Source organism: Mytilus edulis, chromosome 1, assembly GCF_963676685.1.
Source record: "Mytilus edulis chromosome 1, xbMytEdul2.2, whole genome shotgun sequence".
Taxonomy (NCBI): domain Eukaryota; kingdom Metazoa; phylum Mollusca; class Bivalvia; order Mytilida; family Mytilidae; genus Mytilus; species Mytilus edulis.
The window spans coordinates 117,443,799-117,458,404 of NC_092344.1; the positions used below are offsets into that span (position 1 = coordinate 117,443,799).

The 14,606-nt window shown below is 34.1% G+C and overlaps 1 protein-coding gene across 3 annotated transcripts in view; it reads left to right on the plus strand.

Annotated features, from left to right (window-relative positions):
- The window catches only part of LOC139502362 (KICSTOR complex protein SZT2-like), a 106,283-nt gene that overhangs the window by 56,933 nt on the left and 34,744 nt on the right, over positions 1–14,606 (plus strand). For all 3 annotated transcript variants that reach the window (XM_071291826.1, XM_071291831.1, XM_071291832.1), the window contains exons 29-34: positions 1,106–1,187; positions 8,637–8,828; positions 9,265–10,021; positions 10,203–10,356; positions 11,776–11,999; positions 12,215–12,391. In XM_071291826.1, coding sequence (XP_071147927.1) covers positions 1,106–1,187; positions 8,637–8,828; positions 9,265–10,021; positions 10,203–10,356; positions 11,776–11,999; positions 12,215–12,391 — 1,586 coding nt within the window. The remainder of the gene's footprint in view (positions 1–1,105; positions 1,188–8,636; positions 8,829–9,264; positions 10,022–10,202; positions 10,357–11,775; positions 12,000–12,214; positions 12,392–14,606) is intronic.

Genomic DNA, 14,606 nt, shown 5'->3' on the forward strand with positions numbered 1-14,606 from the left:
TTTTCAGTCTCGTTCAGTCTCGTTGAAATCTCGTTCTTGAATTATTTCCAAAACATGTGATAGAGGAATATCAATGAATCTTAAAAATATTATAAGCAAACATAAGTCTGTGAAAAAATTGTGTATTTACAATGAATGGTTTTTGCGTAATCTAGTTTTCAAATTTTACGACCAATCAAGTCAGTATTTTTAGCCAAATTTTGAGAAAATGGGTTAAGGGATACAAAAAATGATTTTACAAGAATCATGTACATCCCATATCATTTTGTTTTTTTCAAATTTCTTAGATATGTCTTTTTTTCATTCATTTATAACAAAAAAGTTGAAATAATATGCATTTTGTTCTTAAAACTGAGAAAAATCACAAAAACACAAAATTGACAACATGGTAAATTTTACACAAAAAAGCGTCAAAATATGATAAAACTTTCTTATATTAACGCCTACCTATAGTTTTTGTAAGTAAAATTTATTCAGATTGGTCCACTTCCTCTTTATAGAAAGTATGAGAAAAAGTTTAATTGTGGAACTGTGATTTTTTTCATGATAATAGCCCAAAAATAGGTAAAAATCGATGAAAAATGGGAAAATCATCAAAATTGGACATTTTTAACGGGCAGTAGCAAAAAAAGAAGTGCACCACCATATGAGTTTTTTTTCACCAATTATTTTGTTACAGTCTTATTAACCAAAAAATCAGGTTAAGAAAAAAAGTTTAATTCTAGAAATTTTTGGCTCCTCAGAGGTGTACCTCCTTAACTATTTAATCAAAACTGTTTTGACAAGAACTTTTGAGTGCAACAAATATTTTGTCTGTGGTGGGGAAGGGGGTTAAGACCCAGCCCTCATATATAATAAACTATTAAATATATTGAAACAGTTTAGCCTTTCCATTAATTAACCATATATATATATTCTTATTTTCCATGTCAACATCTTTTCAGTACTATGATGTTTGTTGGGACACTTTCTTGACTGTAGTTGCTTCTAGTGGAGACATTACTTTTAGTCCAAATAAAACAGTTCCAACTAGCTTACATACATACACATGTAATATTATCCTAAAAACTTCTTTCTTGTAATTTTGATTTTGACTATTTTGTAGAAGCCTGAAGCAGACTTGTCCGGATCCAATAAAACATCTACCTAGACAACAACATCTGGCTGTAACTAAGTGTAAAGAAGAGGTACTAATAGGGCTTATAGAAATGCTTCTCTAAAATTTTCATAGAAAGTTATGTACGGTAGATCAAACTATGAACATAGATACTTATAACACAGTATGCAATATCAGGATAGGTTGTATTCACACATAATAATAATTTGGGCAATTTTAAAGACAAAATGGAAATAATGTTTATAATTAACTGGTGCCCTAACTAAAGATCTGCTTTCAATTTTTACTTATTGCTGCTACCTAACATAACAATGGAAGTAAGTAGTGTATGTATGCTACACAGTATGAAAAGTCTATTGTATGTGTTTGTGATAAATCAGGACAATCACTAGGTCAATGATATATGTATTGATATTAGCAATGGAATAACTTGTTTGTATGATATAAAGAATTTTTAATTTTTAACAGTTAGAATGGTTACTGAAGGATGAGATAGCCTCCTCGTTACGACAGTTAAATCTCATCCAGACAGACACATTGTATAAACACTATTTAAATGTTTACAGTTAGAATGGTTACTGAAGGATGAGATAGCCCCCTCGTTACGACAGTTAAATCTCATCCAGACAGACACATTGCATAAACACTATTTAAATGTTTACAGTTAGAATGGTTACTGAAGGATGAGATAGCCTCCTCGTTAAGACAGTTAAATCTCATCCAGACAGACACATTGTATAAACACTATTTAAATGTTTACAGTTAGAATGGTTACTGAAGGATGAGATAGCCCCCTCGTTAAGACAGTTAAATCTCATCCAGACAGACACATTGTATAAACACTATTTAAATGTTTACAGTTAGAATGGTTACTGAAGGATGAGATAGCCTCCTCGTTACGACAGTTAAATCTCATCCAGACAGACACATTGTATAAACACTATTTAAATGTTTACAGTTAGAATGGTTACTGAAGGATGAGATAGCCCCCTCGTTACGACAGTTAAATCTCATCCAGACAGACACATTGCATAAACACTATTTAAATGTTTACAGTTAGAATGGTTACTGAAGGATGAGATAGCCTCCTCGTTACGACAGTTAAATCTCATCCAGACAGACACATTTATAAACACTATTTAAATGTTTACAGTTAGAATGGTTACTGAAGGATGAGATAGCCCCCTCGTTACGACAGTTAAATCTCATCCAGACAGACACATTGCATAAACACTATTTAAATGTTTACAGTTAGAATGGTTACTGAAGGATGAGATAGCCTCCTCGTTACGACAGTTAAATCTCATCCAGACAGACACATTGTATAAACACTATTTAAATGTTTACAGTTAGAATGGTTACTGAAGGATGAGATAGCCTCCTCGTTACGACAGTTAAATCTCATCCAGACAGACACATTGTATAAACACTATTTAAATGTTTACAGTTAGAATGGTTACTGAAGGATGAGATAGCCCCCTCGTTAAGACAGTTAAATCTCATCCAGACAGACACATTGCATAAACACTATTTAAATGTTTACAGTTAGAATGGTTACTGAAGGATGAGATAGCCTCCTCGTTAAGACAGTTAAATCTCATCCAGACAGACACATTGCATAAACACTATTTAAATGTTTACAGTTAGAATGGTTACTGAAGGATGAGATAGCCTCCTCTATACGACAGTTAAATCTCATCCAGACAGACACATTGTATAAACACTATTTAAATGTTTACAGTTAGAATGGTTACTGAAGGATGAGATAGCCCCCTCGTTACGACAGTTAAATCTCATCCAGACAGACACATTGCATAAACACTATTTAAATGTTAACAGTTAGAATGGTTACTGAAGGATGAGATAGCCTCCTCGTTACGACAGTTAAATCTCATCCAGACAGACACATTGCATAAACACTATTTAAATGTTTACAGTTAGAATGGTTACTGAAGGATGAGATAGCCCCCTCGTTACGACAGTTAAATCTCATCCAGACAGACACATTGCATAAACACTATTTAAATGTTAACAGTTAGAATGGTTACTGAAGGATGAGATAGCCTCCTCGTTACGACAGTTAAATCTCATCCAGACAGACACATTGTATAAACACTATTTAAATGTTTACAGTTAGAATGGTTACTGAAGGATGAGATAGCCCCCTCGTTACGACAGTTAAATCTCATCCAGACAGACACATTGCATAAACACTATTTAAATGTTAACAGTTAGAATGGTTACTGAAGGATGAGATAGCCTCCTCGTTACGACAGTTAAATCTCATCCAGACAGACACATTGTATAAACACTATTTAAATGTTTACAGTTAGAATGGTTACTGAAGGATGAGATAGCCCCCTCGTTACGACAGTTAAATCTCATCCAGACAGACACATTGTATAAACACTATTTAAATGTTTACAGTTAGAATGGTTACTGAAGGATGAGATAGCCTCCTCGTTACGACAGTTAAATCTCATCCAGACAGACACATTGTATAAACACTATTTAAATGTTTACAGTTAGAATGGTTACTGAAGGATGAGATAGCCTCCTCGTTAAGACAGTTAAATCTCATCCAGACAGACACATTGCATAAACACTATTTAAATGTTTACAGTTAGAATGGTTACTGAAGGATGAGATAGCCTCCTCGTTAAGACAGTTAAATCTCATCCAGACAGACACATTGTATAAACACTATTTAAATGTTTACAGTTAGAATGGTTACTGAAGGATGAGATAGCCCCCTCGTTACGACAGTTAAATCTCATCCAGACAGACACATTGTATAAACACTATTTAAATGTTTACAGTTAGAATGGTTACTGAAGGATGAGATAGCCCCCTCGTTAAGACAGTTAAATCTCATCCAGACAGACACATTGTATAAACACTATTTAAATGTTTACAGTTAGAATGGTTACTGAAGGATGAGATAGCCCCCTCGTTACGACAGTTAAATCTCATCCAGACAGACACATTGCATAAACACTATTTAAATGTTTACAGTTAGAATGGTTACTGAAGGATGAGATAGCCCCCTCGTTACGACAGTTAAATCTCATCCAGACAGACACATTGTATAAACACTATTTAAATGTTTACAGTTAGAATGGTTACTGAAGGATGAGATAGCCCCCTCGTTACGACAGTTAAATCTCATCCAGACAGACACATTGCATAAACACTATTTAAATGTTTACAGTTAGAATGGTTACTGAAGGATGAGATAGCCTCCTCTATACGACAGTTAAATCTCATCCAGACAGACACATTGTATAAACACTATTTAAATGTTTACAGTTAGAATGGTTACTGAAGGATGAGATAGCCTCCTCTATACGACAGTTAAATCTCATCCAGACAGACACATTGTATAAACACTATTTAAATGTTTACAGTTAGAATGGTTACTGAAGGATGAGATAGCCTCCTCGTTACGACAGTTAAATCTCATCCAGACAGACACATTGTATAAACACTATTTAAATGTTTACAGTTAGAATGGTTACTGAAGGATGAGATAGCCTCCTCGTTACGACAGTTAAATCTCATCCAGACAGACACATTTATAAACACTATTTAAATGTTTACAGTTAGAATGGTTACTGAAGGATGAGATAGCCTCCTCGTTAAGACAGTTAAATCTCATCCAGACAGACACATTGCATAAACACTATTTAAATGTTTACAGTTAGAATGGTTACTGAAGGATGAGATAGCCCCCTCGTTAAGACAGTTAAATCTCATCCAGACAGACACATTGTATAAACACTATTTAAATGTTTACAGTTAGAATGGTTACTGAAGGATGAGATAGCCCCCTCGTTACGACAGTTAAATCTCATCCAGACAGACACATTGCATAAACACTATTTAAATGTTTACAGTTAGAATGGTTACTGAAGGATGAGATAGCCCCCTCGTTACGACAGTTAAATCTCATCCAGACAGACACATTGTATAAACACTATTTAAATGTTTACAGTTAGAATGGTTACTGAAGGATGAGATAGCCCCCTCGTTACGACAGTTAAATCTCATCCAGACAGACACATTGCATAAACACTATTTAAATGTTTACAGTTAGAATGGTTACTGAAGGATGAGATAGCCTCCTCGTTACGACAGTTAAATCTCATCCAGACAGACACATTGTATAAACACTATTTAAATGTTTACAGTTAGAATGGTTACTGAAGGATGAGATAGCCTCCTCGTTACGACAGTTAAATCTCATCCAGACAGACACATTTATAAACACTATTTAAATGTTTACAGTTAGAATGGTTACTGAAGGATGAGATAGCCTCCTCGTTAAGACAGTTAAATCTCATCCAGACAGACACATTGCATAAACACTATTTAAATGTTTACAGTTAGAATGGTTACTGAAGGATGAGATAGCCCCCTCGTTACGACAGTTAAATCTCATCCAGACAGACACATTGCATAAACACTATTTAAATGTTTACAGTTAGAATGGTTACTGAAGGATGAGATAGCCTCCTCGTTAAGACAGTTAAATCTCATCCAGACAGACACATTGTATAAACACTATTTAAATGTTTACAGTTAGAATGGTTACTGAAGGATGAGATAGCCTCCTCGTTAAGACAGTTAAATCTCATCCAGACAGACACATTGTATAAACACTATTTAAATGTTTACAGTTAGAATGGTTACTGAAGGATGAGATAGCCTCCTCGTTACGACAGTTAAATCTCATCCAGACAGACACATTGTATAAACACTATTTAAATGTTTACAGTTAGAATGGTTACTGAAGGATGAGATAGCCCCCTCGTTACGACAGTTAAATCTCATCCAGACAGACACATTGCATAAACACTATTTAAATGTTAACAGTTAGAATGGTTACTGAAGGATGAGATAGCCTCCTCGTTAAGACAGTTAAATCTCATCCAGACAGACACATTGTATAAACACTATTTAAATGTTTACAGTTAGAATGGTTACTGAAGGATGAGATAGCCTCCTCGTTAAGACAGTTAAATCTCATCCAGACAGACACATTGTATAAACACTATTTAAATGTTTACAGTTAGAATGGTTACTGAAGGATGAGATAGCCTCCTCGTTACGACAGTTAAATCTCATCCAGACAGACACATTTATAAACACTATTTAAATGTTTACAGTTAGAATGGTTACTGAAGGATGAGATAGCCCCCTCGTTACGACAGTTAAATCTCATCCAGACAGACACATTGCATAAACACTATTTAAATGTTTACAGTTAGAATGGTTACTGAAGGATGAGATAGCCCCCTCGTTACGACAGTTAAATCTCATCCAGACAGACACATTGCATAAACACTATTTAAATGTTTACAGTTAGAATGGTTACTGAAGGATGAGATAGCCTCCTCGTTACGACAGTTAAATCTCATCCAGACAGACACATTGCATAAACACTATTTAAATGTTTACAGTTAGAATGGTTACTGAAGGATGAGATAGCCTCCTCGTTACGACAGTTAAATCTCATCCAGACAGACACATTGTATAAACACTATTTAAATGTTTACAGTTAGAATGGTTACTGAAGGATGAGATAGCCCCCTCGTTACGACAGTTAAATCTCATCCAGACAGACACATTGCATAAACACTATTTAAATGTTTACAGTTAGAATGGTTACTGAAGGATGAGATAGCCCCCTCGTTACGACAGTTAAATCTCATCCAGACAGACACATTGTATAAACACTATTTAAATGTTTACAGTTAGAATGGTTACTGAAGGATGAGATAGCCCCCTCGTTACGACAGTTAAATCTCATCCAGACAGACACATTGCATAAACACTATTTAAATGTTTACAGTTAGAATGGTTACTGAAGGATGAGATAGCCTCCTCGTTACGACAGTTAAATCTCATCCAGACAGACACATTGTATAAACACTATTTAAATGTTTACAGTTAGAATGGTTACTGAAGGATGAGATAGCCCCCTCGTTACGACAGTTAAATCTCATCCAGACAGACACATTGCATAAACACTATTTACAAGTTTACAGTTAGAATGGTTACTGAAGGATGAGATAGCCCCCTCGTTACGACAGTTAAATCTCATCCAGACAGACACATTGCATAAACACTATTTAAATGTTTACAGTTAGAATGGTTACTGAAGGATGAGATAGCCTCCTCGTTACGACAGTTAAATCTCATCCAGACAGACACATTGTATAAACACTATTTAAATGTTTACAGTTAGAATGGTTACTGAAGGATGAGATAGCCTCCTCGTTACGACAGTTAAATCTCATCCAGACAGACACATTGTATAAACACTATTTAAATGTTTACAGTTAGAATGGTTACTGAAGGATGAGATAGCCTCCTCGTTACGACAGTTAAATCTCATCCAGACAGACACATTGCATAAACACTATTTAAATGTTTACAGTTAGAATGGTTACTGAAGGATGAGATAGCCCCCTCGTTACGACAGTTAAATCTCATCCAGACAGACACATTGTATAAACACTATTTAAATGTTTACAGTTAGAATGGTTACTGAAGGATGAGATAGCCCCCTCGTTACGACAGTTAAATCTCATCCAGACAGACACATTGCATAAACACTATTTAAATGTTTACAGTTAGAATGGTTACTGAAGGATGAGATAGCCTCCTCTATACGACAGTTAAATCTCATCCAGACAGACACATTGTATAAACACTATTTAAATGTTTACAGTTAGAATGGTTACTGAAGGATGAGATAGCCCCCTCGTTACGACAGTTAAATCTCATCCAGACAGACACATTGCATAAACACTATTTAAATGTTTACAGTTAGAATGGTTACTGAAGGATGAGATAGCCTCCTCGTTACGACAGTTAAATCTCATCCAGACAGACACATTGTATAAACACTATTTAAATGTTTACAGTTAGAATGGTTACTGAAGGATGAGATAGCCTCCTCGTTACGACAGTTAAATCTCATCCAGACAGACACATTGTATAAACACTATTTAAATGTTTACAGTTAGAATGGTTACTGAAGGATGAGATAGCCCCCTCGTTACGACAGTTAAATCTCATCCAGACAGACACATTGCATAAACACTATTTAAATGTTTACAGTTAGAATGGTTACTGAAGGATGAGATAGCCCCCTCGTTACGACAGTTAAATCTCATCCAGACAGACACATTGCATAAACACTATTTAAATGTTTACAGTTAGAATGGTTACTGAAGGATGAGATAGCCTCCTCGTTACGACAGTTAAATCTCATCCAGACAGACACATTGTATAAACACTATTTAAATGTTTACAGTTAGAATGGTTACTGAAGGATGAGATAGCCCCCTCGTTACGACAGTTAAATCTCATCCAGACAGACACATTGCATAAACACTATTTAAATGTTTACAGTTAGAATGGTTACTGAAGGATGAGATAGCCTCCTCGTTACGACAGTTAAATCTCATCCAGACAGACACATTTATAAACACTATTTAAATGTTTACAGTTAGAATGGTTACTGAAGGATGAGATAGCCTCCTCATTACGACAATTAAATCTCATCCAGACAGACACATTGGAGTTTGTGACAGATCATATCAAGAAGTCAGCAAAGAAAGGCAAACCAAACTGTTCCTGTGAACACATCCCGCTTCATTTTGTTTATGGAGTGGAGAAAAGCTTGCCAAATTTCAAAGAGGTAGTTTTAAAATAAGATATCTTGTTTGTCAGTTTGCAGTGTTATGAATTGCAGATCCTTCACTGTTTGAAACAGATTTATTATTATTCTAATTGACCTCTCAGATTGTCCATTTACAATAGGAAGAAGTTCAGCATTTGCCAAAAAAAAAGAGCATTCTGGTAGTAAAACAATGTTTCAGCAAATTATAGTTGATTCCTAGGGTGGACAGGAATTATATCTAGGAAAGCTGCAACAAACTTTGTACCAGAACAAAAAAAAATAGTTTTCATCCAAATACAAATATTTTATAAATACAAAAAAAATAGAAGCATTTATTCAGGATAGTTTGACCTTAATTAAGAAAACTTTGTTTCATAATGAAAAAATCATATAAATACAGAAAGATCTAGTATTAAAACTTATAAACCAGCATTTTTGTATTTCTTTTTTTCAGGAATTTGAAAGACTTAACTTAACAAAGTACAAATTGATGACAGAGGAAGACTTTTACTTTGTTGTAACAAATAAATCATACAATAATGTACTGACTAAAGCTTTAACAACTGCTTTAGTAGAACTCAGTAGAGAAAATACACCAGCTTCCCTGGATATCGCAACTAGTTCTAATGACGTCAATACAGCTGTCACATATGTCTCTCCTACACTCATGTCAACAGAAAAACAGAAAATTATCTCCCCTGTATCACACAGTATAGAAGATGGATTGTCCCCCTTACCTAGTGAGAAAGGTGGATTATCTCTCTTATTAAGTGGTAGTGAAGAATCATCAAGTGTGTTTCTAAAGGTGGAAGGAAGTAAGGACAAGAAATCAGACAATGACAATAATGAAAATAGCACAGCATCTGAGCGAGGTCATTTTACAGATTTCTATGACAAGTTAGAAGGTATTAAAACTAACATCAGGCCGGTAAAATCAGTCGATCTTAGAAGTTTAAGTGCAGGAGAAATAGACCTACAAGGTTTGAAAAAATCATCCAGTTGTGCAGGAATAATAATGACAAGTGTTGGCAATACCAAAGAAATAGCATGTTTGGCTCCCCCTCCTCCAGTGATGACATGGGCATCTCATGGACAATTTCTTGGCAGATCTCGTCATTTCTCTGCACCATCTGGACAGGGGACACCCAGGAGTAAAACATCAACAATAGACCACACTCCATCATGGTTATCTTCCAGAGCAAGTGAAGCAGGTAATTATGATAATAATACTAATGAAATTGAAGAGTTATGGAACTTTATTATTTGAAAACGCTACGGGCATATCATGTGCTCTTGGGGCAGCTGTTTATTACATTTTTATTCTTTTGTAGCATATGAAGGGAACTTTAATTATAGTTTGATGGAAGATATGTGTTTATAATTTTTTTTAAGGTTATGAAGGTGATTCTAGTGACAATGAGGAAGGAGATACTGGATTTAATGATCTGAGTGGATCTGTTCAACAACCAATACCAAAGTTCTGGTTAATAATGAAGGTCATATCGAAGGTCAAAGATTTAGGAGTGGATGTTTACTTTCATTCTAGGTTTGTTTTTTAAAAGTATACAAAGATATTGTGGGAATGTACATGATTCAAACCAGTAATGCTTCATTGAAGTGAAAATATATCAAAGGAGCAGTCAAAAACCACAAATTTAAAAAGAGGCAAACACAAATAGCAAAAAGACGTAAAGACAAATGACAAACACCACACACCTTGAAAAAGAAAGATGGATCTAAACAAACCTTGGTAGAAAAGAGGGATATATCATGTATTGTCTTTAAAAAATATTTATGTTATGTCTATACTATCAAAATATACAAATTATGACAAACACACTTAAGGTGGTATGGGAGTCTAAAATAAAAATGATTGAATTTGTTCATACTTTGCCAAAACATATCTATTGATATATGTTCAAAAATATGATAAAAATGATAGAATACAGTGCATTTTATCAAACTACAGGTCGTGACAAAATGGCACATTTTGTATGGTTTATACAGGAAAAAACACCATTTTGTGATTAGAAACTAAACAAAATGATAACATTGTAAAATAAATTAGAAAATAGCTTTCAGAAAATGCTTTGAGAATATCAAAACAAAAGATAGGGTCACTGTATGTTTTTTCCGTCTAAAATACAAAATAGGAAAACTTCATGTTGATTCCTTCAGAAAATGCACTGTTTAAGAGTAACCTCCCCTTAAAATGCCAATTTGAAAACATTTAAAAACAACCAAAAATGATCTACACTTGTATAAATATTAATATTTATTGTATAAATATTAATATTTATAAGTAATATTCTTTTAAATTGGTTCTTTTTAATGAAAACTTACATTAAATATCTCCATTCCTTCATCAAATTTTGCTAACTTGATTGAAAATCTGGACCTTAGATTCTCTGTTTTTTACAATCCAAGATGGCAAAAAACACCCATACCACCTTAAATCATTTTTATGATAACTATATAAACAAATAGTGAAAGTTTTGTCAGTTCTATTCTGACATGATATAATTATGATATTTTAAGCTCTAATAGCTTCAATTTGTGATTTGATTGTTGCTAATTAAGTTTAGTGGCAACACTCAATGGAGCCAATAAATTGAAATTTGCAGCCATCAAATCACCAATTGATGCCGTCCGAGCTTAAAATACAAAATTGTTATCTCTGTTCTAATGAAACTTACAGAAACAACATCTAATCATCTATTTGAAATCTGTCATGCATGGTCTGTGTTTGTGAATTGGAGCCACTAAAATTTGAGAAGTTATCCTTTCAAAATGAATGTTACAAATGATATTAGAATATTTGTTATCAACACTTATTTTATTTTAACCATTAGAAGAAGGCTGCATATTCATGTTCTTGTTCATTTCACAATAATAAACTTGAAAATTATTTTCCCCTGCAGATTACAATTTTGTCACTGTTTATACAATAGTCAATAATTTACAGGGAAACTGGCCAAGAAGACACAGAAGAAATTATTGAACAAAGAAATTTGGTGTCACATGTTAAAGACAGTATAGATAAGCTTTGTTGTAAAGTCAACCAACTGTTGTTATTAAATGATTTATATGACACAAGGGTTTGTAAAAACCTCCTGGTTCCTGAAGCTGATGAGGACGTGAAGTGGGCAGTAGACAAAACTGTTCCCAGAGGGATGACGCTAAATAGAGGTAAATTACTCATGAAAAATTAAAATCACATGTGCTTAATAGAAAATGGAATGTCACTTATGTGTTTTTTCTATGAATAACTGTTACAAAGTGTCTTTCATTTAATAATTCCTCCCCATCAATGTATGTTACTGGAAGAGTGATTCACAATTATAAATTTTTAAGGTGCTCCACATTTTAGTTAAAGTTTAAATTTAGAATTATTATATTACCAGGTTCAGAAGACGGTTCTGAAGAGGAAGAAGAAGCAGCAGGAGACCCACATTACTTGTATGACACCCATAAGTGGGATAGTGGACATTTTGATTGTGAAAGTGTTTATACCAAAACATTTTATATCCACTCCAGGCTTAAATCAATGTCAGGACCAAGGACAAGTAGTAACTCTAAAGGTGAAATTGATTTTAATGTTCAGATTTTAAAAACACTGTTTTACAATGTACACATTACATTGTCTGTTGTCAATTGTATCAAAATAGTTGTCACAGCTGATATTCCTCTACTTTATTGTTTAAATTGGAATCATGATCCAGCTGTAGAGGTGACTTTGCCCAGCAACACTAGATATTTGTTAATTATGTCACCCAATCGAAATGTTGGGTGACATATTGCTTTTCCTCTGTTTCTTTGTTATTATACCCCACACAACAAACTTGCAGAGGGTATAATGTTTTTGACTCGTCCATCTGTGTCCGTCAGTCCTGTTTCTTGTAATCGCAACTCCTCTCAAACCACACAACAGAATTTTATGTTAGATAATAAGGACATACTATGTAGATGTGCATATCGACAGGAAATTATGATTCAATTTTTTTTGTAGGAGTTACACCCTTTGAACTTATTTGCTTCAACATACTACTGCAACAGTTTGTCATCGTAACTTCTCTGAAACCACACAGCAGAATTTTATGAAACTTTGTTGATAATAAGGACATACTATGTAGATGTGCATATCGAAAGGAAATTATGATTCAATTTTTTATTCTAGGAGTTATGCCCCTTTGAACTTATTTGTTACAATATACTACTGCAACAGTTTGTCATTGCAACTTCTCTGAAACCACACAACAAATGTTCATGAAACTTTGTAGATAACAAGGACATACTATGTAGATGTGCATATCAACAGGAAATTATGATTAATTATACCCCCGCTTTAAAAAAGGGGGGGTATACTGTTTTACCTCTGTCTGTCAGTCCGTCCGTCCGTCAGTCAGTCCGTCAGTCAGTCCGTCCCATGAAACTTTCGTCACATTTTTCTCAGGAACTACACATCCACCCTTTCTGTAATTTGGTATCAACATTTATATATGTCAGCCACACCGTGTGATGCGTTTTCAGATTCATCACTTGACAACTTCCTGTTTACCGAACACTTGTCTGATTTTACACATGATAGCCAAGTTGAAAATTTTCGTCATATTTTTCTCAGGAACTACAATACAAGGATTTCTGAAATTTGGTTTCAGGATTTATATAAGTCAGCTATACCGTGTGATGCGTTTTCAGATTCATCACTCGACAACTTCCCGTTTACCGAACACTTGTATGATTTTACACATGATAGCCAAGTTGAAAATTTTCGTCACATTTTTCTCAGGAACTACAATACAAGGATTTCTGAAATTTGGTTTCAGGATTTATATAAGTCAGCTATACCGTGTGATGCGTTTTCAGATTCATCACTCGACTACTTCCTGTTTACCGAACACTTGTATGATTCTACACATGATAACCAAGTTAAAAATTTTCGTCACATTTTTCTCAGGAACTACAATACAAGGATTTCTGAAATTTGGTTTCAGGATTTTTATAAGTCAGCTATACCGTGTGATGCGTTTTCAGATTCATCACTCGACAACTTCCTGTTTACCGAACACTTGCATATTTTTACACTATTAATATTATCCACTTGCGGCGGGGGTATCATCAGTGAGCAGTAGCTCGCAGTTTCACTTGGTTTTTTTTTCTTGGAGTTACATCCCTTTGAACTTATTTGCTTCAATATATCTCTGCAACACTTTGTCTTTCAGATATTTTATTTTTCTAGTAACAATGCGGGGGTGGTGTAGGGTATGTGAAGGTTCTTTAAATATTTTTATTCTTCCAATGATTTTTGTTCGGCTGTTTTTTTAAGAGGCATTGGAACCAATCTTAATGATTGTTTACTATAATTAGGACCCTGACTTTTGAGTTGCAGTGCAACTTAGGAATTTAAAAATGGCATATCTAGCAATATTTGTTTTCTCCATACTAATTTTTTTTAAACTCACTTGAAGTCAGCTGGTTCACCTGCATTATATTTGAATTACCTAAAATAAGTTGAAATAAAACATTCAAAAAGTCCCCCCCCCTTATTATATCATGCTGACCATTTTTATAAAAATAAAAAAATGATGTATAAATTTAACTTTTGACGAATTGTGCTATAGTTGATCACTTTTCATCTTGAAAGACTGAACTTGTCATGAGGGAATATAGACAAAATAGAAGGTTTAATTTTAATTGACCAAATGAATAGAAATTGGTTGAATCATGTATGGTTTTTCCTATATAACACTAACCCGAATAATTCAGTCGTTATATTCCCCTGATCTACGAAGGCTA